The sequence below is a fragment of the Epinephelus lanceolatus genome, chromosome 4 (genome assembly GCF_041903045.1).
Source record: "Epinephelus lanceolatus isolate andai-2023 chromosome 4, ASM4190304v1, whole genome shotgun sequence".
Classification (NCBI taxonomy): Eukaryota; Metazoa; Chordata; class Actinopteri; order Perciformes; family Serranidae; genus Epinephelus; species Epinephelus lanceolatus.
The window spans coordinates 33,727,012-33,750,918 of record NC_135737.1 but is presented as its reverse complement, the minus strand read 5'-3'; the positions used below and the strand labels follow the sequence as shown (position 1 = coordinate 33,750,918).

General features: G+C 45.6%; 1 protein-coding gene across 1 annotated transcript in view; it reads right to left on the bottom strand.

Annotated features, from left to right (window-relative positions):
* Positions 1-23,907, bottom strand: part of dner (delta/notch-like EGF repeat containing) — a 98,707-nt gene that overhangs the window by 26,722 nt on the left and 48,078 nt on the right. The window contains exons 2-5 of the mRNA XM_033630414.2: positions 15,520-15,864; positions 15,311-15,408; positions 4,243-4,406; positions 77-225 (exon numbers count right to left, since the gene is read on the bottom strand). Of these exons, the coding sequence (XP_033486305.2) occupies positions 77-225; positions 4,243-4,406; positions 15,311-15,408; positions 15,520-15,864 (756 nt within the window). The remainder of the gene's footprint in view (positions 1-76; positions 226-4,242; positions 4,407-15,310; positions 15,409-15,519; positions 15,865-23,907) is intronic.

Genomic DNA, 23,907 nt, shown 5'->3' with positions numbered 1-23,907 from the left:
AATAACACTGTGGGGTTTTCCCCTTTCACACTGAAGCTCATGTGTTTTCTTGATAAGAAGAAACGTTATCTCTTACCTCTGAGGGCTGTGTGATACATTTGCCTTTCCCAGAGCACTGAGGGTCACTGAAGCTGCTGCCGGGCTCCACACAGCTGCTGGCTTTCACCGTCAGGTTGAGACGCAGGGTGACCTCCGGGGCTGTGGGGGCGCCCACTCGCAACACACCTGTCACAGAAGAGTTGAGGGCCTTATAAACTATTCATGTAGCCGGTTTATTCATATATGTTGTATTAAATAATGATCCCCATGTCTTCAGAAAAGGACTTGCTGGTGGTATGACTCCTGGGACGGCAAACTTGGCCTGTCATTCAGTCCACCACTATGTGAACAACTATTGGATAGACTGCTACACATTTTGTAGACATTCATGATCCCCAGAGGATGAACCCTGCTCACTTCCCTTGACATTTCCTAGTGCCACCATGAGGTTGACATTTGTGGTTTTGAGAGAAATTTCTTAACATCTAAAAGACATTCTATGAAATTTAGGTCATTCATTATCATCAGGTTTCAATTAGTCCATCAGTTTGATTCAGGACCAAATAAACTTAAAACTTAAACTTAATCAATTCATATAGCACCTTTAAAATAAAATACATAACAACATAACATACAACAATATAAGCAAAATACAGCAATACAATGGATAAAAGGCAATATGAGGAAAAGATATGGGCTGACTTATTTTTTATTCTATTAATATTTATTTATATATTCATTTATTTCTTAATTATTTATTTTAAATTTGTTGCACACCTGCTTTGCGTGTATGTTTGTTACTTAATCATTTCTTAAAATGTTATTCATTTATCATTACTTTGCTCTTTTATGGTGGGAGGGCATTGTTGGGGGTAAAAGGGTTAATAACTTTGTTTATAAAGAAAAACATGACACTGTGCTACTGTACTATCATATATGCAAATTGCTGAAAAAAAACTGGTTAGAAAAAAAGGGCGGTGGGATTAAATATTAAGATCATTTTTTAAAAGAATTAACAATGGAGAATTTGAGATAATTTCTTTTTAATTTATGTATTTCCCCTTTAAAATTTTATTTATTTGTTTTCTGTCTTACTTTTCTTTTTTTCTGACTTTATTTTGCTTAATCTACTGACTATTTCCCTATCCTCTGTTCTTCTCGTTCCAACTCATTCCCCTTTTTTACTGCTTCATCAACTTTGTCAACATACATAAACACACAAACACACAAAATGGTATTCAACACCCTGAACATACATTGTACCAATGTGCCAGTATGCCTGTGTTTGTCTTTTGTGTTAATTGTTTTTTACACCTCAGACACGTCATGGAGCATCCCGGATAGTGTTGTCCCTGTCATGTCTTTCACTTGTTTTTTGCCTGCATCACCTAACAGAATAAAAATATTAAGATTAAAAGAATGTTATGCTTAAAAAGTAAGGTTTTTTGGGTCCTTTTAAAGGTTTAAGTTTAAAAGTTCCCCTGATTGTCACACACCTGAGTGTGTGAAATTTGTTCTCCGCATTTGACCCATCCCCTGAGGGAGCGGTGAGTAGCAGTAATTCCAACCCCTGATGGTGAGTGCCAAGCAGGGAGGCAATGGGTCCCATTTTTGTAGTTTTTGGTATGACCCGGCTGGGGATCGAACCCATGACCTCCCAGTCTCAGGGCGGACACTATCACTAGGCCACTGAGCTGGTCGATTTACAGGTATTTACAGACTATGATGTCCTCAGCTCTTCTAACAGGACTGCAGACACTAAACACTAGGTAGGTACTTTATTAATCCCTGCAGTACTTTCTTCTCTCTATACCTGCCAAGCTAATGATAATAATCAAATATTCTCATCAGCCTTGGCTGTACTTTGTGTTTAGTGCTGATTCTTTTTGGCCAACTTAACGTCTAGCCAAGGGACAGCAGCTGAAAATGAGCCTTTGGGCTAACAGTGACACATTTATCAGTGTGCACTGTCCCTGATAAGAAATGAATAAGTACGCCAATGTTAGCATGCTAACACACTAAACCAAGATGCTGAACATGGTAAACATGCCAAACATCATTGCTAGCGTGAGCCTATGTACAGCCTCATGGAGCTGCTGGCAGCAAATGTTTTAGGACAGATTTTAAATGATCCTTTGCCTGTAAAGTATCTTGCTGCCAAGAAACAATCAACCCCCACGTGGCTAAAGGTGTTAAGACAACATGTGGAGCAGGAAGCTCTTCATTGTGACAAAAATAGAGTGTGTGCCGCTCTGTCTTGTCTCTCGGGGTCTATAAGTTCAGAACATCTCTTATTATATCGTCAATCAAAGCTGACAGTTACATGGGCGCTCGGATAAAAATAGCCTCATGGTGAATATTAACTGCCATTTTTTAGAGCCCAATCTGAGCCAATAAGCTACGAGTCGACCAGTGACGAGACACTGACGATGCAATTTTCCCCAGCCAATCGGGGCGGCGATAAAACAACTCGTGCTTCTCTGTCACCCCTGACCAAACGATCGTCGGCCCAATGGCATCAAACGTTGGACCTGCAGAGTCACTGCTCCATCAGATGGTGAAAGCACATTGCCAACATTCAGACACAGTGACGTGAGAAGAGGGAAAAGCAATGTCACCGCTCCTCCCTCCTTACCGATGCTTCGCATGCATCTTCCTCTTCCTCTTGCAGTTTGACCTTCACTCTTCCCTCTCTCTGCATCCTCTGTCCTTCTCTCTAATCCCTTTCCGTCTTGCCATCTCTTCTTCCTCGTCTTTCTCCCTCCTTATCTGACTCTTCCTCTGTCCCACCCTCCATTATCCGTCCTCCCCTCTGATTTAACTCCCCAATGTCATCTCCCCCTGTCTCTCTGTCTCTCTCAGGCGATGCAGAGGCTGTGCTGCCACAGTTAGAAGACGTGTCAAGGTCAGAAGACAGGCGGCGTAGTGAAACAGCATCAGGTATGTTGAGCACACACACAGGTCAGACGAGCCTTTCATTCAAAGAGTGAGACTCCAATTACCCTCCTCCAGCACCCACTGGTGTCACTACTCTTTCACAACATTTGTGTGTGCGTGTGTGAAGCTCAGTATTAAAATACAGACAGAATATCAGCATAAATATCTGTTTGCTGTTTTTTCAAAATGCAAATATTCTGACTGATATATGCTAATATTATGCAATGCTCCCCAATGTCATGTCAGGAATAAATGCTGTAAATACAATTTATTTAAATTCATTAATCCTCAGATGTTTTTGGCTCGGCTGTAAATGAGCTATTTGGAGGTATTTCAAAACTGTTTTGCGTCTGTACGGTTGTTGGATGAGCGATCACACAAATTAAATGAAAAACAGAGATAATTAAAGTATAATTAAAATGATAAATAGTGGTTAAGATTAAGAATTTCAGTTTAGCTAATGAACTTTTGTAAACCTGAATGCCTCTAAGCCATTTGTTAACAAAGGGTGTAGGCTTTGTTTCAACACATAAGAAATGAGCAGTTTGAGGTCTAGAGTGTCAAACACTTACTTTCCTGCTTTCTGGTGGTTTTTATGCACCAATTTGTGCCTTTACTGTGTCAGTTTATGGCTGAAATGTCTTTAATTCTGTCAAATAAAATTCCTCTGCTACTTTCATGTTTTTATTGGGGGGACAAATGCACATGTTCTAAATATTGAGGGAGATGTGTCCCCTGGTTCCCCCATTGAAACTTCACTAAGTCCTGCCCCTGAACGCAATTTGACCAATCATAGCATAGCATTGGGCCGGCTCAGACCAGGGTCGGACAACAACTCAGCTGTGCTCCATTGACTCTAATGCAATCGTTTCAGATTTCCTTCATTTTCAGGCTGGTTTTGTGGATTTGGAGCTAAATGTTGTGCCTGGGGCACGTCGTGTATTAATGATACTCGTTACCTGGAGAGGTTGGAAAAAGATATACGTTTCCTCCCTGTTCCAAAACCAAAATCAAACCCTGAAAGGTGTAGGGTTAGCTAGCTAGGTACTGAAGATACAGCTTACTGAATGTATACACATGCTGCTTTTGCTTTTTAAATGATTACAACAGTGAAACAAAGACCGACACTGCTGTACAGGAACCAGTGAAGGGAAGCAGGGAAACTTTGCTGATACTGAACCAGCTGTGTGTGGGCTTAGCGAAGGGTCAGTTACAGCTGCTGAAAACAGTTTCATACGCTTGTACAGGAGACTGTAAGCATCTTACTGAGGAAGTAGTTCTGTCCAAGGGGCAACGAGTGGTCTGGCACCACCAGTCCATCTTGGGCCTGCAGGAATGACATTGTGGTGCCATTCAAGATGGAGGAACGCAGGAAACCCTCTTCATTCACACGCCACAGCACTGGAGCTCCACTGGCATTCACCACCACTCTAGTTGGAGGGACAAAGTAGGGAAGAGAAGGATGGAGGACAGAGACATACAGGAGGAAGGAGAATCAGGAGAGAATCTGATTATTGTGGGCTTGCTCCACAGTTTGACCCAAACTACAGATTTATACATATTTCATGATATCTTTATATTCACAGTTTAAATAATGCAAATGGAAAATATATTGATTAAATAAAATATTAGCAAGACAATCCACAAATTGCGGCACTGTTATTTTGTACATCCAGTGAACACCTGATTCATCTTTAACAGTATTAAAATATCAACACAATCAGCATGAAAGATAAGATAAATAAACTAATCCTCTTTATCAACTTCTCAACTTCTTCTAATCCCTCTGTTAGCCAAAATAAGAAGCTTAATAAAATATCACCCTCCATTCTCTACTCATATCAGTCAGTAGCACCACAGTAAGCTGACAGTCAGTGTCTTACTGGTGGACACTGTCCCGCGTTTGAACCCAGGGCTCATGATTATGATGCTCCGGTTTGTTAGGCCAACCTGGCATCATAGACAGGTCTGAGTGAGTAATGGCTGCCAGTGGTTTGGACTCAGTGGGAGGAAAGTTGTTTCCTGTGGAAACACTGTGACCGTCATGAACATGAGCTGTGAAACACACCCAGGGTGGTCAGGGGCCATCATTCATCAGGACCTCAGACAATTTGTACAAAGTAGTGAAAAACAGACCAACAGAGAAACCGAGGAAGCAGCAGGTTCAACATGAAGAGAGACGAGTAGAAAAGAGAAAGTGCAAAGTGTGGACAGACACTTTGATACTAAAACGTGGCTCATTTTGTACTGATACGCATCACAAAACTGCTGTCCATTTTTAAAGCCCCACTCTAATGTAGTTTGGAATTTTTATGATATTTCATATTTTTCTGAGTCATTTCCTGACAAGGTTCATTAGTCTAAAGCCAAACCCTGTTCTTATTTCCTAAACCTAATCACCTCCTTTTGTTGCCTAAACCCAACCAAGTGTGTTTGTTGCTGAAGGAAAAAAACATCAAGTCACAGTGTTGTACGAACGTAGAGTGTTTATTTTGAAAGAGACTGTATGTAAATGTTAAATTTCCTGTGAAAACGGAAGTGTATCTTGAAAGAAGAGAACTCGACACAGTGTCCCAGAACATCAACAACGAATGCACCCAGGGTACCTTTCACCTCGTATGTGGACGTGGAAAGTCTATGACCAAAACGTCAATATGTGACAAGGTCAGAGTGAGAATGTTGTGGACCAATTACGGGAGTAAAGAAGGAAGTAGTATAAAGACAGAAAGTCTGTGTAAGGAGACAGGTTTGGGTCGCAGACATGTCAAACAGCCTAGGACTTTCCCCCAGGAGACGGGTGTTCAGGACCGTGTGAAACCAAGTGAACTTTAAGTTATTTTAAGGTACATTTGTACCATTTCTCTTTTCTTAAACCTAACATATGTAACTATACTTGCCTAAACCGAATCTACCTTCCTGTATATGAAGACATAAGGAATGTACTTTTCACTAGAATGACTTCTATGTATGTTGAGTAATTATGGTTGGATGATGATGACAAATTTTAGTTTTGTTTCAGAAAGGGAACCTTTTTAGTGGCTGAGTTTCTTTACCAGGCATGGGATAGAAGGCAGAGTATTTTGTTTCTGGACTGAGCAGTAAAATAACATTGGATTGTTACTGCAACATCATTGTAATTTTGTCTTGTAAAGCCATGAGATAGGGCACATGAAAATGTGCATGATACAAAATAAAAAATAAAAAAAATCAATCAATAAATCTACGTAACTTTACATAAGCACATAACTAGAAATTAAGTACGTAACGTCAATTATGGGGCACTAACTCATGGGATATCCTACAGATATGTCGACAGACTACATTAGGCTATGTAAAGGACAAAGTTACTAAGCAACCACCGGTTAGTACTAGCAAAATAAATGCTGACAGGGTGATTAAGACCCGAACATGGAGGCCCTGTTTGATACAAAGCTGCTGATACAGAGTTAGGCTAACTTACTTGTCAAAGATAATTATAAATTAATAATATTGATTTAAAATTAGGGTATTTTGTTAACTTGTTGCTGGCATTATGGAGACTAGCATACAAAATAGTTGCCCATATCAACTGTCAGTTAAATATTGACTATACAAATAGTTAAAAAATGTCCTTCTGGTGGAGGAGGTGCAGAAAAATCCTCTGCCTCGTAACTTGTAAGAGTGACCGCTATCGCTATCCATGCTAACATGTATGCTATCACTTTGACACGTATGCCAGAGTGGCAATGTGGTTGCCATAGTAATGTAATTAACCACAACCCCGTTCTCTGTTTGAGAGACAACGTTAACCAAAAAACAGGAAGCGACAGTGATTGGAGTGGTGCTTTAATGCCTTTAACTTTAGTCTCTCCTCCTTACACTGCCATCAAGAATCACTTAGATGTATCAAAATCAAATAGGCAGACAGATGGTATTTACGGACCAAATTCATGATCCCCATGAGTTAACCCTTCCTGCTTTGGGCACTACATGAGCTTTCTTCCAGCACCAACCCTTGGGGTGTCAAGGGGATGATAAAAGAGTTTAACTGATTCTGATAAAATACCTCTGAAACAGCTAACACTGGACACATCTATATGAGGAAACAATTACAAATAAGTCATCCCAACAGCCCAAATAGATTTCTCTGTCTAAATACCCTCTGCAGCTGAGCATAGTGGATTCAGAGGGATGATCTTGAGGAGGCTTATGACTGCATTTGTAAACATGTGGGCAGAGCAGTGCAGTCTCTCGCTGGGCAAAATGAGAAGAACAATGCAGACCATGTTCCCTGCCAGAGACACTGAGCTCCAACAGCTGCTAACCCGCTGAGGAGACAACGAAAACCGGAGCCGGGCTGAGTTACCACTCTCACGAACGAGAGACAGTCGGGCAGAGCGTCAACCATGCAGGGCTGTAAGAGATGCTGAACAGTTTCAATGAGGCTCTTCACTGATTAAATGCTTTTAAACACCCCTTTAACCTCACTCCCACATCAGAAATAATCAGTCTCATGCTAACAAAAACAAACAAATAAAAAAAGATCAGTGATTATCCTCTCAGCATTTGTGTGTCTGTTTTAATAACTGCTTGCTTAGCTAAAAGATTAATTATTATTATTACCTCTACAGTATTTTTAATACAAAGAGCTGCAGCTGAAGGTGCTGTACAATGACAAAGAAGACTTAAAATAACTGATACATTAGTTAATGAATCACTTAAAGGGACAGTTCACCCCAAAATCAAAACTACATATTTTTCCTCTTACCTGTAGTGCTATTTATCAGTCTAAATAGATTTGGTGTGAGTTGCCAAGTGTTGGAGATATCAGCTGTAAAGATGTCTGCCGTGTCTCAATATAATGGAACTAGATGGCACTCAGCTTGTGGTGCTCAAAACGCCAAAGCACTATTTTCAAAGAACTATTTTCTTTCTACCAAACTACTCCCAGTAACCGTATCACTGCACAGAAGGAAGTGTGCATCTACTCAGCACAAGATGTGAACATAAGTGGTATCGTCCTCGGCTGAGCTTTAACATTAGCTAGCACAGTGGTGCTAGGTGAGCTGGCAGTGGATGCACTGGCACTTTGAACTCCGAGTGCCATTTTGCTCCATTTGTTAGTGGCTCACCCTTTTTCCCCTTAAAGGGCGGTGGCCTTGTGGGTAACCTGTGAGTGTGTGGCGTGTGCTTTGTTGTGTGTGGAGGGAAGCAGCTCTCTTTCTGGTGTGTCATGGTGAAGACCACATGCAGCAAAGACTGATGATAGTCAGCAGAATTAAGGGTCTAGATAAGCTAAGGGCTACTCATGAGGCATATTATATTGACGTTTGGTCATGGACTTTCCACGTCCACACACGATGTGAAAGGTACCCTGGGTGTGTTGGTTGTTGACGTTCTGGGATGCCGTGTCAAGTTCTGCCTGTTACATGCATTGTCTTCTTTCAATATACACTTATGTTTTCACAAAAAAATTAAGGTTTACATACAGTCTCTTTCAAAATAAATGCACTACGTCAATACAACAACGAAAATTGACTTTTTTTTCCCTTCAACAACAACCACACATGGTTGGGTTTAGGCGTCAAAAGCATGTGGTTAGGTTTAGGAAAGGTTTTAGAATCTTATAGGATGGGAACAGCTCTCTCTTGGGTGAAAGTTGTTGGACCCATCCACAAGCCATCCCGCCCACCCCACTCGAACTTTTGCTGCCTTAACTTTTGTCCTGATGCCGCCGGGCATCATAAAACTATAGCAGCAACTAGCCGCGTATCATGCCAACGTTAAAGTACACCTTTTTTTGTTGATTTCTGCGCAAGTCACTGCCCAAGCACTGGATATTGGCGACTTCGGAGTGACACTAGGCTCCGTGAGAAGGCCAGGTGTGTTGTTTCGTGGTGAAGACTGCAATGAAGCCATTGTTGGTGAAAGGCACCAGAATGCCTCGCTATCCTTCCCTCACTGGAGTGGTCCGAACTGCAGCTTTCACTGAACGAGGTAGCACATTATATTGGAGAGAAGACAGAATATCTCAAACACTCAGCAACTCACACCAAAACAATCTGGATTCATAAACAGCACTACAGGTAAGAGGGAATATATGTACTTTTGATTCTGGGGTGAACTGTCCCTTTAAATTTGTTTCTTATGTTTAAAACAATTGGATGGTTTGCATCACACAAGTGGAATCACACGAATGTTGGCCACAAACAGCCTGATTTGTCTTTGGAAAATGAAACACCAGCGACAAACACTCCTGTAGAAATGAGATAAAATTATTAAATTAATTTTTATCAAAAGCAAATATTCAAGACATTATTAAAAAGTGATCATTTAGAGCCATTACTGACTTCAGACTGTCAGACAAGGCCTGCCACGCACAGCTCAGGACATCAGGATATATTTTTAGGTCGTGTTCGTGATTGAGGACAAGTTAGAGTGTCACAGGTGGATCGGCACGACGACTGTCCCAAAATGTTGAGCCGAGGAGGGAACTGAGCCTGAAGGTGAAGCTATGAGCAGTGACCGACATAATAAGATGGTGGACAGGCTACTAGGAGCTGAAATGAGTTTTCCATCACAGGGTGTCTGGGCTCAGCCCGATGGACAACACGGGGAGGGGGGGGGCTCAGATATCAAGGGAACTACTGCTACTTCAAGCTGAAATGAGCCATTTGGCATATCAAGGGGTAGTTATTTAAAATGATGATCACATTTATGAGTGTTATGAAAGTGGATGTCTTCATTTAACTTTATTTTTTTGGTACTTTCATCTCATTTCTTCCACTCATTAAAGTGTACTTAGTGGCCAGTCAGTTATTATGAACTTAATTCTAAGCAATTACATTAATTCGACTATAATTTAGAACCGTAAATATTCTTGTGAGTGATACTCAGCATCAGTGTTGATACTGTCACATAAAACCTGCAGGAGTATAACAAGATCTCTCACCAGCCCCTTGGGATTCAAGACCTTTATTACATTATTATCATCTCTTAATTGATGTCACTTTTGAAACACTGCTTCATTTCCAAGTGGTGCACGTGTGTTTGTACATAAGTGTCCTTCACTGCCTGCATTCAGGTGTGGTTTGTAATTATACAGTATGAAAACAAAGCAGCAGCAGTTGATTAACTCGCAGCTCCCAGTCTGCGATCGTGATCAGGGTCCTGAGTCGTGCCTGCCATCTATAATGAGGGGCAACATCAAGGACATTCAGCGTTCACCTTGACCATTGCTTCTGCATTATTCATTGACCCTAATTTACAGAGCCATTGTAATTCTGTTTATGAGCAAACACGCTCTGAAAACATGGAGTGCACCTGGAGGGGTGTAATACAGGTAATACAGCATCTCAGGTCCCAGAGGTGATGAGATTCAAACGGAAAGTTATTAGTTACAAAAGCTAAAAGCTGTGTTATGTTGCCAGCAAAAGTTGCTGCATGGAAGATATGCAGATAAAAAGCTGAGCAAAGGGAGTTCTATTTTTTTCTTTGTAGCAGACAACAGCCTGTAAGGTCCAGCAAGCTCAGCTGTTATTTTTGCTGATTGAGATCCAAAAAAGAAGCTAAAAAAACCTCTGTATGAGTGACAACTACAGGTTAAAAGTTTCATGTGCACACTTATACGTCACTAAGGTGATATATCACTAAGCAAACTGTGTTACAATTCAGAGTTGGAGAATACTAGGAATTTCTGCCAGCTAAGACATCTTCCACTTGATGAACAGAAATGTCAGCAAGGTAAGAACTGAATCAACTGGAGGTCAACAAAAAAAAAAGTTTTTCTCTCTGTGTTAACATTACTTTTTACAGTTACTCTTTGTACAGGAAAACTTCACCACCCAAGTGATCACTTAGATGTCAGTCACTCATCCCGTGTTACACTGAATTCATGACAAAAATGTTTTTCTTGCGCGCCTCCCTTGAACAAAGAATCCAAAACCTGAGAAAATTCTTGCTGAATTGAAGTCATAGGGGGTCATGTTCAACAACAGCAAAACTATATCATCCATTTACAAACTCTCACACAACTCGTGCAGTATAAGCCAAGTCTCATTTATCAGTTATCTGGACTATATCTTTAAAGGCCCTGACACACCAAGCCGACGGTCAGCCATCGGTCCAAGCTGGGCCATTGGTGAGCGTCTGCTGCCCTTGTTTATGTGGTATGTTGCACACCATTGCCCTGTGTTGGCCCCCATTGGCTTTTTTTTTTGGCTGATTCAACATGCTGAATCAGTGTCGGCTGCAGCAGAGCCTGTCGGTGAATGAAATCACTCTGACGCTCACCAGTTTGCATACAGGCCGAAACGGGGGACTGAGGACACAGTGGCATGCCTCCTCCACTCCCTCCTCCACCATCTCCAGACACCAAACAACTTTGCATCAGTCGTGTTCGTCGATTTTAGTTCTGCATTCAACACAATCCAGCGGCACCAGCTCATCAAAAAGCTCCAACATCTGGACATTACTCCACTCCACATTCACTGGATATACAACTTCCTCAGCAACAGACCACAGACAGTGAAAGTAGGTACAGCAACATCATCACCCCTCACCACCAACACCGGAGCCCCTCAAGGCTACGTTCTCAGTCCATTTCTCTACAGCCTCTATACAAATGATTGCAGCAGCCCATCCCCTATCACCACATACTACAAATATGCAGACGACACAGCCATAGTAGGTCTACTCAGTGACAACAACTCCATCATAGCATATCAACAGTCAATCTCACAGTTTTCACAGTGGTGCACAGACACCTACCTCCAGTTAAACATTGACATAACAAAGGATATGGTCATACACACATCCAAGACACCCCCTACATTCAACTGCACACTCATCAGAGGGCAACCAGTTGAACAAGTCAACAGTTTCAAATACCTAGGACTCACCATAGACAATAAACTCAACTTCAACGACTTTGTCATTACCACACACAAACGTGCACACCAAAGGCTCTATATCATACGCAAACTGAAATCACTGTCTGTGGCCCCCCACCTCCTCTTACTCCTCTACTAAAGCATCATCCAACCCATCCTAATGTACTGTTCCCCCTGCTTCTTCACCCTGCTCACTGTCACCAGCAAAAACAGACTCCTCAAAACCCCGCACACAGCATCCAAAATAATCAACCTTCCGACCCCCAGCCTGTCAGAAGCAAATGAACTTGCCATCACACGCCTAGCACGTGCAATAGTAAACAGCCCCAACCATCCCCTGAACCAATTTTTCATACTTCTCCCATCTGGCCGCAGATACAGGGTACTGGACTAGAAAAAAGCCCATTTTAAAAGAAGTTTTGTCCCCTCAGCCATCACAGCCCTAAACAAAAACATGTAGATTTAATATTTCACCCCTGTACATTGTCATGTTTATGTTTATATGGTTTTCTGTGGTATGTGTGGGAGAGGGTTATTTGTTATTTGTTATCTGGGGAATATGTGGGAAGAGGGTCTGTTATCTGTTATACGTTGTGTATGCTGCCCTGAAACCAACCTGACTGATGATGTGTGAAAACAATTATCCCCATGGGGACATTAAAGAACCTAACCTAACCTAACCTAACCTGATTGGCAGTTCATCTCAGTGCATGAGAAGAGAAACAGAATTGAGGAAAGTAAACAAAGAGCTAAAGTCAAGAAGCAGTGAGACCAAACCAAATGTGTCATATAAGGTAAGACTATTTTTCTTTATCCATTGAGCCCTTGAGAAGAAACATTTCACAATGGTTTGCGTTATTGTTTGCTGGCACATGGTAAATATGCTTTGCCTTCAACATTGGATTATGTGGTTAATGTGCTAACTGGCTAACCAGTGTCAAGACGGTCTCTCCTTTTGATTGAGGATTACAGATGTCCACCGTCTGCTGGTGCGGAGTTCTTCTTCATAATATGAGCGAGGTGTCTCGCTATGGGATGCAGCCTCCTGCAGCCCTGATAGAAGCATTTATCTCAATCCGCCAATCCTGACTGGCCGGTGAAAGGTGTTCATCCGCGCCGCACCCAGTAGTCCCACCTACTATATATAGTGTGCGCGGATAACGCTCCCTCAATTCAAAACCTCTTCTCACGTGAGAGCTTATCTCACGTTGGAGCTTTCACTGGTTTAACTGTTCACCAGACGGATCTTTGCTAGCTTCCGTCGCCGGACGCTAGTGTTGTGCTCTGGCTTCTGCCTTGTCCGTTTACACCAGACCGGACTGGTGAGTATTTTTTCTTCCAGCCCCTCCACGGCGGAATTCCTCTCGGCTCCCCACCACGGACGCTCGAGTCGGTCAAGCTAAGCTAGCATACCAGCTACTCCTCTCAACCCCACCCTAGCACACCAGCTAGCCACCCGGTGTGCAGTACCTGCCTTGGGGTTGACCACGCCAGGTTAGCCCTCGAGATTCCCGGGTCCTGTGGACACTGCAAAGTATTCACAGTCAAGAGCCTTAGACGCAGGCTAGCCCGCCAAGTTAGCCTTGCGGGCCGTGTGCCGTTTCTCCCCACCGCTGACCAAGGTGCAGCCGCGGAGGAAGACGAGGACATGGCCGGGGAAGCTCCGGAGACTGGCTATGACTGGGACGCCCAGTGCGAGCAGCTCCGAGCTCCCCCGTTTCCCGAGGAAGACGTGCTGGAGATTGGCATCACGGTGGATGATGATGACACCTCGTTCCTCATATCAGAGGACGAGGAGGAAGACGACATCTTTGTGACTCCAGCCCCGGCTGAAGAGCCGAAGCTGCCCACTACCAACAGGGAGAAAAGCGGGGTGAGCTCTCCAGCTCCCTCCCTCCATGTAGACCTGCTCGACATGTGTAAACCTGCGGCAGAGAAGCTGGAGGTCCCCTGGCCGGTTGCAGTAGCGGAGCCCACCTGGTCCCGCTACGAAGGCAAGCGGCTCCCCCTGGCCCGTAGTGCGGCGAAACAGCTTCTCCCTGTCTTCCCCGAGTTGCTGGCAGAGCTGTCCAAAACTTGGAGTAGTTATATGGACAGGACACAGAGCATCAGGAGGAGCGATCAGCGCTTTGTCTCCTGGGCTGAACCCCGAACGGGACAGCCAGTCACAAAGCAGCGCCTCGCCCAGTGGGTGGTGGAGGCTATAGCTTTGGCGTATACGAGCAGGGGTCTGCAGCCGCCGGCGGGTTTGCGTGCGCACTCTACCCGTGGGATGGCCGCATCCTGGGCTTTATTCAGGGGAGTGTCTGTTCAGGACATTTGTTCAGCAGCGAGTTGGTCCTCGCCTCTGACTTTTGTTCGATTCTATATGCTGGACGTGTCAGGGCCGTGCGTGGCTAGCGCGGTCCTGGAGTCCTAACTGGAACCCAGGGACCCTCCCCACTGGCCGGTACTTGTTCGATAAGCTGTCTGGCAATACGGGAACTACCATATCCCATAGCGAGACACCGAGTGAATATTATGAAGAAGAACATTTGGTTATCTAACATAACCGCAGTTCTTAGAATAATATGAGCGAGGTGTCTCGCCAGACGACCCTTCTTGCTGGGCGGTGAGAAGAGATTTGCTTATTGAATTGAGGGAGCATTATCCGCGCAAACTATATATAGTAGGTGGGACTACTGGGTGCGGCGCGGATGAACACCTTTCACCGGCCAATCAAGATTGGCAGATTGAGATAAATGCTTCTATCAGGGCTGCAGGAGGCTGCATCCCATAGCGAGACACCTCGCTCATATTATTCTAAGAACTGCAGTTATGTTAGATAACCAAACGTTATTTCCTTTCACGCAGGCGCAGAATGTATGTGCTGGTTGACTTTCAGGTGTAGTCTTTGCAGTTTGTTCATGTTAAACATTTTGGGCCGAGACACAGTGACATCAGTTGACGCAGCAGGGAGCCTTTATCGCCACTAGGTCTCTGAAGTTGGTTTGGTGTGTCTGGTTCTTAAGGCAAGGCTGGACAACTGGACAAAGCCAGAGGCTGCCCCCTTGGGCCCTCATGCTCACTGTGGTAAACTCAAATGGTAAAGGACAGGCCCTGTGTCAAATTATAGTATTAACACCTGTATTATTTTAGTTTGTAGTGTTCTTGCATGGTGTGTAATCTATTTAATCAAATCACCCCAAACTTACAAACCTGTAGCAGGACAGTATTCAACAATAGTTGTACTCGTTATAGTTTTAGAGCCCCTGGGCAAAACATGATGAAGCTGCCATCTGTAGTCTGCTGTGCAAACTGCAACAGATGGATAATTAAAGGCAACAGGATAGATTCATTGCAAAGAGAGTGGGAGAAACTGGGCATAAATAGGGGCCCACAGTTACATTTCGCTGGGGGCCCCCGGCTGGTTAATCCAGACGTGCCTTAAGAGGAGAGCAGTCAGTCATAAAAGTTACTCTTACTTTACGGCTGTCTCTTCAGGCACTTCCAGAGACAGAGTTAGAGTTCCTGATGTCAGCTCACACAGCTCAGGACTCACACAGTGCAGACCCTCCGTCACCTGAAACACACACACACACACACACACACACACACACACACACACACAACAGGTTATGCATTTTAAAGATAAACCAGCCGGAGCTTAAATTTAGTGTGGAAGTTATCTCACCCTGTCTGCCTCCCACGGCACCACCAGCAGCCTCTGCCCAGGTTTGGGTTGCCATGGCTGCAGGGTGGGAGGTGGCGGCAGCGTTGTGGTGGAGGGGACGGTGGTTGGCTGCGGCTGAGTGGCGGCTGCGGTGGTGGAAGCGACGGGGGTGGCCAGCTCGGGAGCGGAGGGGGTGGCGGGGTCCCAGTCAGCGGCTGGCAGGTCCAATAGGATCTGATCACACCTCTCCCCCTCGTAGCCTTCGGTGCACTCGCAGGTGTAGGCCGGCTCCCCCTCCTCCCCGCCGTCGCTCCGGCTGCAGTTTCCATGGAGACAGGGGCTGCTGGCACACGGGTCTGTGAAAAACTGAAAGAGCAGAGAAAATAAATAAAAACAGGAAGAGTCGGAACAAAAAAGACAACATTATTTGACTGTGTTTTTCCACCTCTGTCGTCCAGACTGCTCTGACATGCCCTCTGTCTCCACTGTGTGAACACAGTTTTGGTGACACAATGAAAGACCAAAATGTGAGCCTGGGATCTGGCTTTGTTTTAAATGGGTCAAGGAGTAGGCCCTTAAAAACAAGAAAGTGTGGTCCACACTCTCACTGATGATTTCCCTCTCTCATGCTACTCAGCTGCTCTGACTCAGATCCTGTTTTACTCACTCCACTCATTTATTATATCACATTTTGTCTGTGTTCCTAATAAATTGTTGCACGTCTTTCTCCCTTTTTTCACTCTTTCACTCACACACACACACACACACACACACACACAGACTACAGTATGAGCGTACATATACCTGCACACGTACACTTGCATTTGGTCCCAAAAAAAGGTTTCCCCCGTCATGCAGCAGTGAAAAAAATGCACCCTGACAGCCTCCTTCATGCTGGTTTCCCCTCATCAATAATTGATCATATTTGGGGATGCTGAAGGTGAAAGAGGACAAAGCCGAGCTTATGAAGCTTACTGCCCAACACTGTGTTGTCTTTTGCTTGGCTCTCAGAGCCTTCTTAGGATTAAGAATGTTTATAATCCTGCTGTCTCTTTATTTTTGGCAAACTCACTGAAACAAACAGAGGTATCTGCAGCTCCAGCTGTCTGATTTAAATGTGTTCAGATAACAGTTTTTAATAAAACCCAGAGAAAAACAAAAACCCAGGCTGGAGAGAGGGTGAACAGAAGGATGGTAATGATGCTCGTATCAAATCCCCCCACCGCATATAGATGTGTGTGCGAGCATGTGAACGTGCACTTGTGTGTCTGAGAGAAACAGCAAGAGGCGGAACAACAGAGCGTCATTAACAGTCCGCTCTCTCCACGACCGAGTCACAGCTCATTAGTGCTAATCTCTCTCAGGTTTTTTACTTGCGATGCCTCTATCAAACTTTCTCTCTGCTCTGAAGCGCAGTGGTCCCAAACCGTCCCAGAAGGCCACTCTCCGGTCCTTACACAGTCTGCTGCTCTTATCTGCACTCAAACGGCACCAGGGATTGAGTTTATCAACTTTTACAGGACAGCAGCGTTGGCTTGTCTGGGTTAGAAGAAGCATTAGAGTCCAGCTCATGACCTTTTTCATCTGTCACTCCTGATTTCTCCTGCATCCTAAGTGTCTCCATCCAGACGCCACAGAATGTGTTCTAACAAGGACAGCGAGGCACACAACAGGACTTATACATATACAGTACAGGCCAAAAGTTTGGACACACCTTCTCATTCAATGCGTTTTCTTTATTTTCATGACTATTTACATTGTAGATTCTCACTGAAGGCATCAAAACTATGAATGAACACATGTGGAGTTATGTACTTAACAAAAAAAGGTGAAATAACTGAAAACATGTTTTATATTCTAGTTTCTTCAAAATAGCCACCCTTTGCTCTGATTACTGCTTTGCACACTCTTGGCATTCTCTCCATGAGCTTCAAGAGGTAGTCACCTGAAATGGTTTTCCAACAGTCTTGAAGGAGTTCCCAGAGGTGTTTAGCACTTGTTGGCCCCTTTGCCTTCACTCTGCGGTCCAGCTCACCCCAAACCATCTCCATTGGGTTCAGGTCCGGTGACTGTGGAGGCCAGGTCATCTGCCGCAGCACTCCATCACTCTCCTTCTTGGTCAAATAGCCCTTACACAGCCTGGAGGTGTGTTTGGGGTCATTGTCCTGTTGAAAAATAAATGATCGTCCAACTAAACGCAAACCGGATGGGATGGCATGTCGCTGCAGGATGCTGTGGTAGCCATGCTGGTTCAGTGTGCCTTCAATTTTGAATAAATCCCCAACAGTGTCACCAGCAAAACACCCCCACACCATCACACCTCCTCCTCCATGCTTCACAGTGGGAACCAGGCATGTGGAATCCATCCGTTCACCTTTTCTGCGTCTCACAAAGACACGGCGGTTGGAACCAAAGATCTCAAATTTGGACTCATCAGACCAAAGCACAGATTTCCACTGGTCTAATGTCCATTCCTTGTGTTTCTTGGCCCAAACAAATCTCTTCTGCTTGTTGCCTCTCCTTAGCAGTGGTTTCCTAGCAGCTATTTGACCATGAAGGCCTGATTCGCGCAGTCTCCTCTTAACAGTTGTTCTAGAGATGGGTCTGCTGCTAGAACTCTGTGTGGCATTCATCTGGTCTCTGATCTGAGCTGCTGTTAACTTGCCATTTCTGAGGCTGGTGACTCGGATGAACTTATCCTCAGAAGCAGAGGTGACTCTTGGTCTTCCTTTCCTGGGTCGGTCCTCATGTGTGCCAGTTTCGTTGTAGCGCTTGATGGTTTTTGCGACTCCACTTGGGGACACATTTAAAGTTTTTGCAATTTTCCGGACTGACTGACCTTCATTTCTTAAAGTAATGATGGCCACTCGTTTTTCTTTAGTTAGCTGATTGGTTCTTGCCATAATATGAATTTTAACAGTTGTCCAATAGGGCTGTCGGCTGTGTATTAACCTGACTTCTGCACAACACAACTGATGGTCCCAACACCATTGATAAAGCAAGAAATTCCACTAATTAACCCTGATAAGGCACACCTGTGAAGTGGAAACCATTTCAGGTGACTATCTCTTGAAGCTCATGGAGAGAATGCCAAGAGTGTGCAAAGCAGTAATCAGAGCAAAGGGTGGCTATTTTGAAGAAACTAGAATATAAAACATGTTTTCAGTTATTTCACCTTTTTTTGTTAAGTACATAACTCCACATGTGTTCATTCATAGTTTTGATGCCTTCAGTGAGAATCTACAATGTAAATAGTCATGAAAATAAAGAAAACGCATTGAATGAGAAGGTGTGTCCAAACTTTTGGCCTGTACTGTATATATATATATATATATATATATATATATATATATATATATATATATATATATATATATACATATATATATATGTATATATGTACTGTATATTTACACAACAGGGCTGAACAATATGATCTGAAATCTGTATCACAAAAACACTGACACATGTTTTTTAAACATTATTTTGCTGGCTTGCTTTTTAAACTTTTTGGTGCAACAAGCTAATGCATTGCTGTCTATATTTTTTTAAATAGCCAAATCATTTGAGTTTTTTATCTCGTCTTTGCTGGCTCTGGCACTACAATTGTCAAAGTTTGCTGCTTTTCTCTGTTTTAAATGTTTGTAAAATTTAAATACTTAGAAGAAGGATATGTTGCCATGCGCTCTAAGAAATTTTGTTGGATATTTTTATTTTTTCTGACATTTTATAGACACCTCCTCCGAGAACCATCACCTTATCGTGGTGGAGGAGTTTGAGTGCCCTAATGACCCTAGGAGCTGTGCTGTTGGGGGCATTTCGCCCCTGGTAGGGTTTCCCATGGCAGATTGGTTCTGGGCGAAGGGTCAGATGAAGAACGGTTCAGAAGACCCTTCATGACGAAAAATAACAAGAGTTGGCGTACCCGGCCCGGAGGGTTACCGGGGCCCTGCCCTGGAGCCAGGCCTGGGGCTGGAGCCTGTGGGCGAGCGCCTGGTGGCCGGGCCTTCGCCCATGGGGTCCGGCCAGGCCCAGCCCGAACCGGCTATATGGGCTCATTCCCCTGCAGACCCACCACCTGCAGAGGGATCCAGAAGGGTTCGGTGCAGTGTGGATCGGGCAGCAGACCAAGGCGGGGGCCTTGGCGGTCCGATCCTTGGCTACGGAAGTTGGCTCTTGGGACATGGAATGTCACCTCTCTGGCGGGGAAGGAGCCGGAGCTTGTGGAAGAGGTTGAGCGCTACCGGCTAGATATAGTCGGCCTCACCTCGACACATAGTTCTGGCTCTGGAACCCAATTCCTTGAGAGGGGTTGGACTCTCTCCTTTGCTGGAGTTGCTCTGGGTGAGAGGCGGAGGGCCGGCACGGGTTTTTTGATAGCCCCCAGACTCTCTGCCTGTACATTGGAGTTCACCCCAGTGGACGAAAGGGTTGCGTCCCTGCGCCTTCGGGTCGGGGAACGGGTCCTGACTGTTTTCTGCGCTTATGCGCCGAACAGCAGTTCAGAGAACCCACCCTTTTTGGAGTCCCTGGGACGAGTGCTGGACAGTGCCCCGACCGGGGACTCCATTGTTCTGCTGGGGGACTTCAATGCTCACGTGGGCAATGACAGCAGGACCTGGAGGGGCGTGATTGGGAAGAACGGCCTGCCCGATCTGAACCCGAGTGGTGTGCAGTTATTGGACTTCTGTGCGGGTCGCAGTTTGGCCATAACTAACACCATGTTCGAGCATAAGGATGTCCATCGGGGCACGTGGCACTAGGGCAGCCTAGGTCGCAGGTCAATGATTGACTTTGTAGTTGTATCATTTGACCTGCGACCATATGTTCTGGACACTCGGGTGAAGAGAGGAGCAGAGCTGTCAACTGATCACCACCTGGTGGTGAGTTGGATCAGGTGGCTGCTGCGAGCTGTGGCCGCAAGGCCGCGGGGGCCAGTCGCGGCGGTAACTCCCGAACCCGCTGGTGGACACCAGAGGTGAGGGGAGCCGTCAGGCTGAAGAAGGAGGCCTACAGGGCATGGTTGGTCTGGGGGTCTCCAGAAGCAGCTGATGGGTACCGGTGGGCCAAGCGGAGCGCAGCAGCGGCAGTCGAGGAGGCAAAACCTCGGGCGTGGGAGGAGTTCGGTGAGGCCATGGAGAAAGACTATCGATCGGCTCCAAAGAGGTTCTGGCAAACCGTCCGGCGCCTCGGGGGGGAGGCGGCAACTTGCTCACACTGTTTACAGTGGGGGCGGGGAGCTGCTGACGTCAACTGGGGACATTGTCGGGTGGTGGAAGGAATACTTTGAGGAGCTCCTCAATCCCACCAACACGTATTCCAGTGAGGAAACAGAGCTGGGAGTCTCGGGGGCGGGTCGTCCAATTTCGGGGGCAGAAGTCGCTGAGGTAGTGAAGGAACTACGCGGCGGCGGAGCCCCGGGGGTGGACGAGATTCGCCCTGGATATCTCAAGGCTCTGGATGTTCTAGGGCTGTCCTGGCTGACATGCCTCTGCAACATTGAGTGGACATCGGGGGCAGTGCCTCTGGAGTGGCAGACCGGGGTGGTGGTCCCCATCTTCAAGAAAGGGAACCAGAGGGTGTGTTCCAACTACAGGGAGATCCCACTCCTCAGCCTACCCGGTAAGGTCTACGCCAGGGTGCTGGAGAAGAGGGTCCGGTCGATAGTTGAACCTCGGATTGAGGAGGAGCAATGTGGTTTTCGTCCCGGACGCGGAACCGTGAACCAGCTCTTTACCCTCGCCAGGGTGCTGGAGGGGGCATGGGAGTTCACCCAACCAGTCCACATGTGTTTTGTGGATTTGGAGAAGGCTTACGACCGTGTCCCCAGGGGCATCCTGTGGGGGGGTGCTCCGGGAGTATGGGGTTGGTGGCCCTCTGCTAAGGGCCATGCAGTCCCTGTACCGAAGGAGCACGAGTCTGGTTCGCGTGGCTGGCAGTAAGTCGGACCTGTTCCCGGTGAGGGTTGGACTCCACCAGGGCTGCCCTTTGTCACCAGTTCTGTTCATAACTTTCATGGACAGAATTTCTAGGTGCAGCCGAGGGGTGGAGGGTGTCAGGTTCAGTGATGGGAGGATCTCGTCCCTACTATTTGCAGATGACGTAGCTCCATCGAACAGTGACCTCCAGCTCTCGTTGGGACGGTTCGCAGCCGAGTGTGAAGCGGCTGGGATGAGAATCAGCACCTCCAAGTCTGAGGCCATGGTCTTCAGCCAGAAAAGGGTGGATTGCCCACTCCAGGTCGGGGGGGAGGTCCTGCCTCAGGTGGAGGAGTTTAAGTATCTCAGGATCTTGTTCACAAGTGAGGGTAGGATGGAGTGGGAGATTGACAGGCGGATTGGGGCAGCGTCAGCAGTGATGCGGACGCTTAACCGGTCCGTTGTGGTGAAGAGGGAGCTTAGCTAGAAAGTGAAGCTCTCGATTTACCGGTCGATCTACGTTCCAACCCTCACCTATGGTCACGAGCTTTGGGTAGTGACCGAAAGAACGAGATCGCGAGTACAAGCGGCCGAAATGAGTTTCCTCCGGAGGGTGGCTGGGCTCAGCCTTAGAGATAGGGTGAGGAGCTCGGACATCCGGGAGGGACTCGGAGTAGAGCCGCTGCTCCTCCACATCAAGAGGAGCCAGTTGAGGTGGTTCGGGCATCTGGTAAGGATGCCTCCCGGACGCCTCCCTTGGGAGGTGTTTCGGGCATGTCCAACCGGGAGGAGACCTTGGGCCGCCCCAGGACACGCTGGAGGGATTACATCGCCCGGCTGGCCTGGGAACGCCTCGGGGTTCCCTCGGAAGAGCTGACGGAGGTGGCTGGGGAGAGGACTGCCCGGGCTTCTTTGCTGAGGCTGCTGCCCTCGTGACCCGGACCCGGATAAGTGGAGGACGATGAGACGAGATTTTATAGACACTATCAGTGTTGAGAGGGTTACTTTTAAAACATATTCCACAACAGATTACTGGATAAATGCCCACAAAATGTAATTTGTAACATATTCCATTGGATTACTCAAATTAAGTAACATACCCTTAAACATCAATCAACAGGCCTATATTTGGGACAGGCCTTTAATTCCTTTTACACAAAACTGATGCTCAGCAAAGATCAGGAAATACAATCAAATTGCTTATTTAAACCAGTATGAAAATTACTTATATAAAAATTAGGCTTCAGATGATAAATCAATTATGAATCATTCATTTGATCTAGCTCTGACAGACAGCACCCGAGGATCATGGCACCCAGCATACCGGCACAACCCCACTTTACCCTGTTATAACAACACTCAAAAACCCATCTGATTCTTTTGATCAGAGGACAGACTAAAGGAATGTGAATAACTTAAAGGGTAATTGAGGAATGGACACATAATTTGAGGTCTCCAACAACCCCATTTATAATCTGAAGAACGTTGAAAAAAAAAAATGAACTGCTTGGCAACCAGACCAGGCGTCTAATTGAGACAGGCGCTTATATGTTAAAATAAAGGACTAAGCATTTAATTAAAGTTTTACGTTATTTGAAATTCTTTGGATTACTTTTAGGATAGTTTAAATCATCTTGCTGAGCTCATTTGTGTCCTGGGTGTGCATCAGCCTCACCCACTGCTGTGTGGCAGCTGTGGCAGGAAATGTGTGCCTCATATGAATTTTATATCAAATAAAATGAAATGAAATAAAGTAATCCTTTCAAGTAATTTATTTTTAAAGACAGTAAAAGTATTCAGAATACCACCAAATGCACCTGTAACAGAATACAGCTACTCATATTTTGCATTTTAAAGGCGCTGTATGTAAGAATGTGGCCAAAACGGTTACTGCACTCAAATTCAAAATACTGCTGCGAGTCGTGTCTGCCCCCCCTCCCCTACAGATTCGAGGTTGCTGGACAGCGGCACGCTGGAGACTGATTTGTTTGCCCATGGGTGGCTGCCGTGGCAGGGCCGCCTCACCGCGTCCATGATCTTCGGTTTTCCAGTGGACCATTCGAGCAAGTCCGGCTTCTCTGCTCCTAACGCTGCTGCCGGGATACAGCTGAGGAGGAGCCGACTGCTAATGCTATGTACTGGGACGCTAATGCTGCTTGCCGTGCTGCTGTAGCTCAGTCGTAACTGTAACTGATGCTGAGACTCTACTGACTGTGTGACTGGTAGACGGCGGTGGGTGGCGCAACAGGCCAAAACACAAATTCAAAACATAAACATGATTTGCGGACCGTAAATTTTTTTTTTAAATGTGAATATTCTGGTTGTACTATTGTTGTCGGTGAGATCAGTATGTTATATGAACATTATTCCTTAAGGCCAAAACACACCGGCAGCGTATGACGCGTGTCAAAACAGCTGCCCCCATTATTTTCTATTTACAAACCCACACCGGAGGGCGACATGCCGCGCCGCGGCACTTCACGCTATTGTC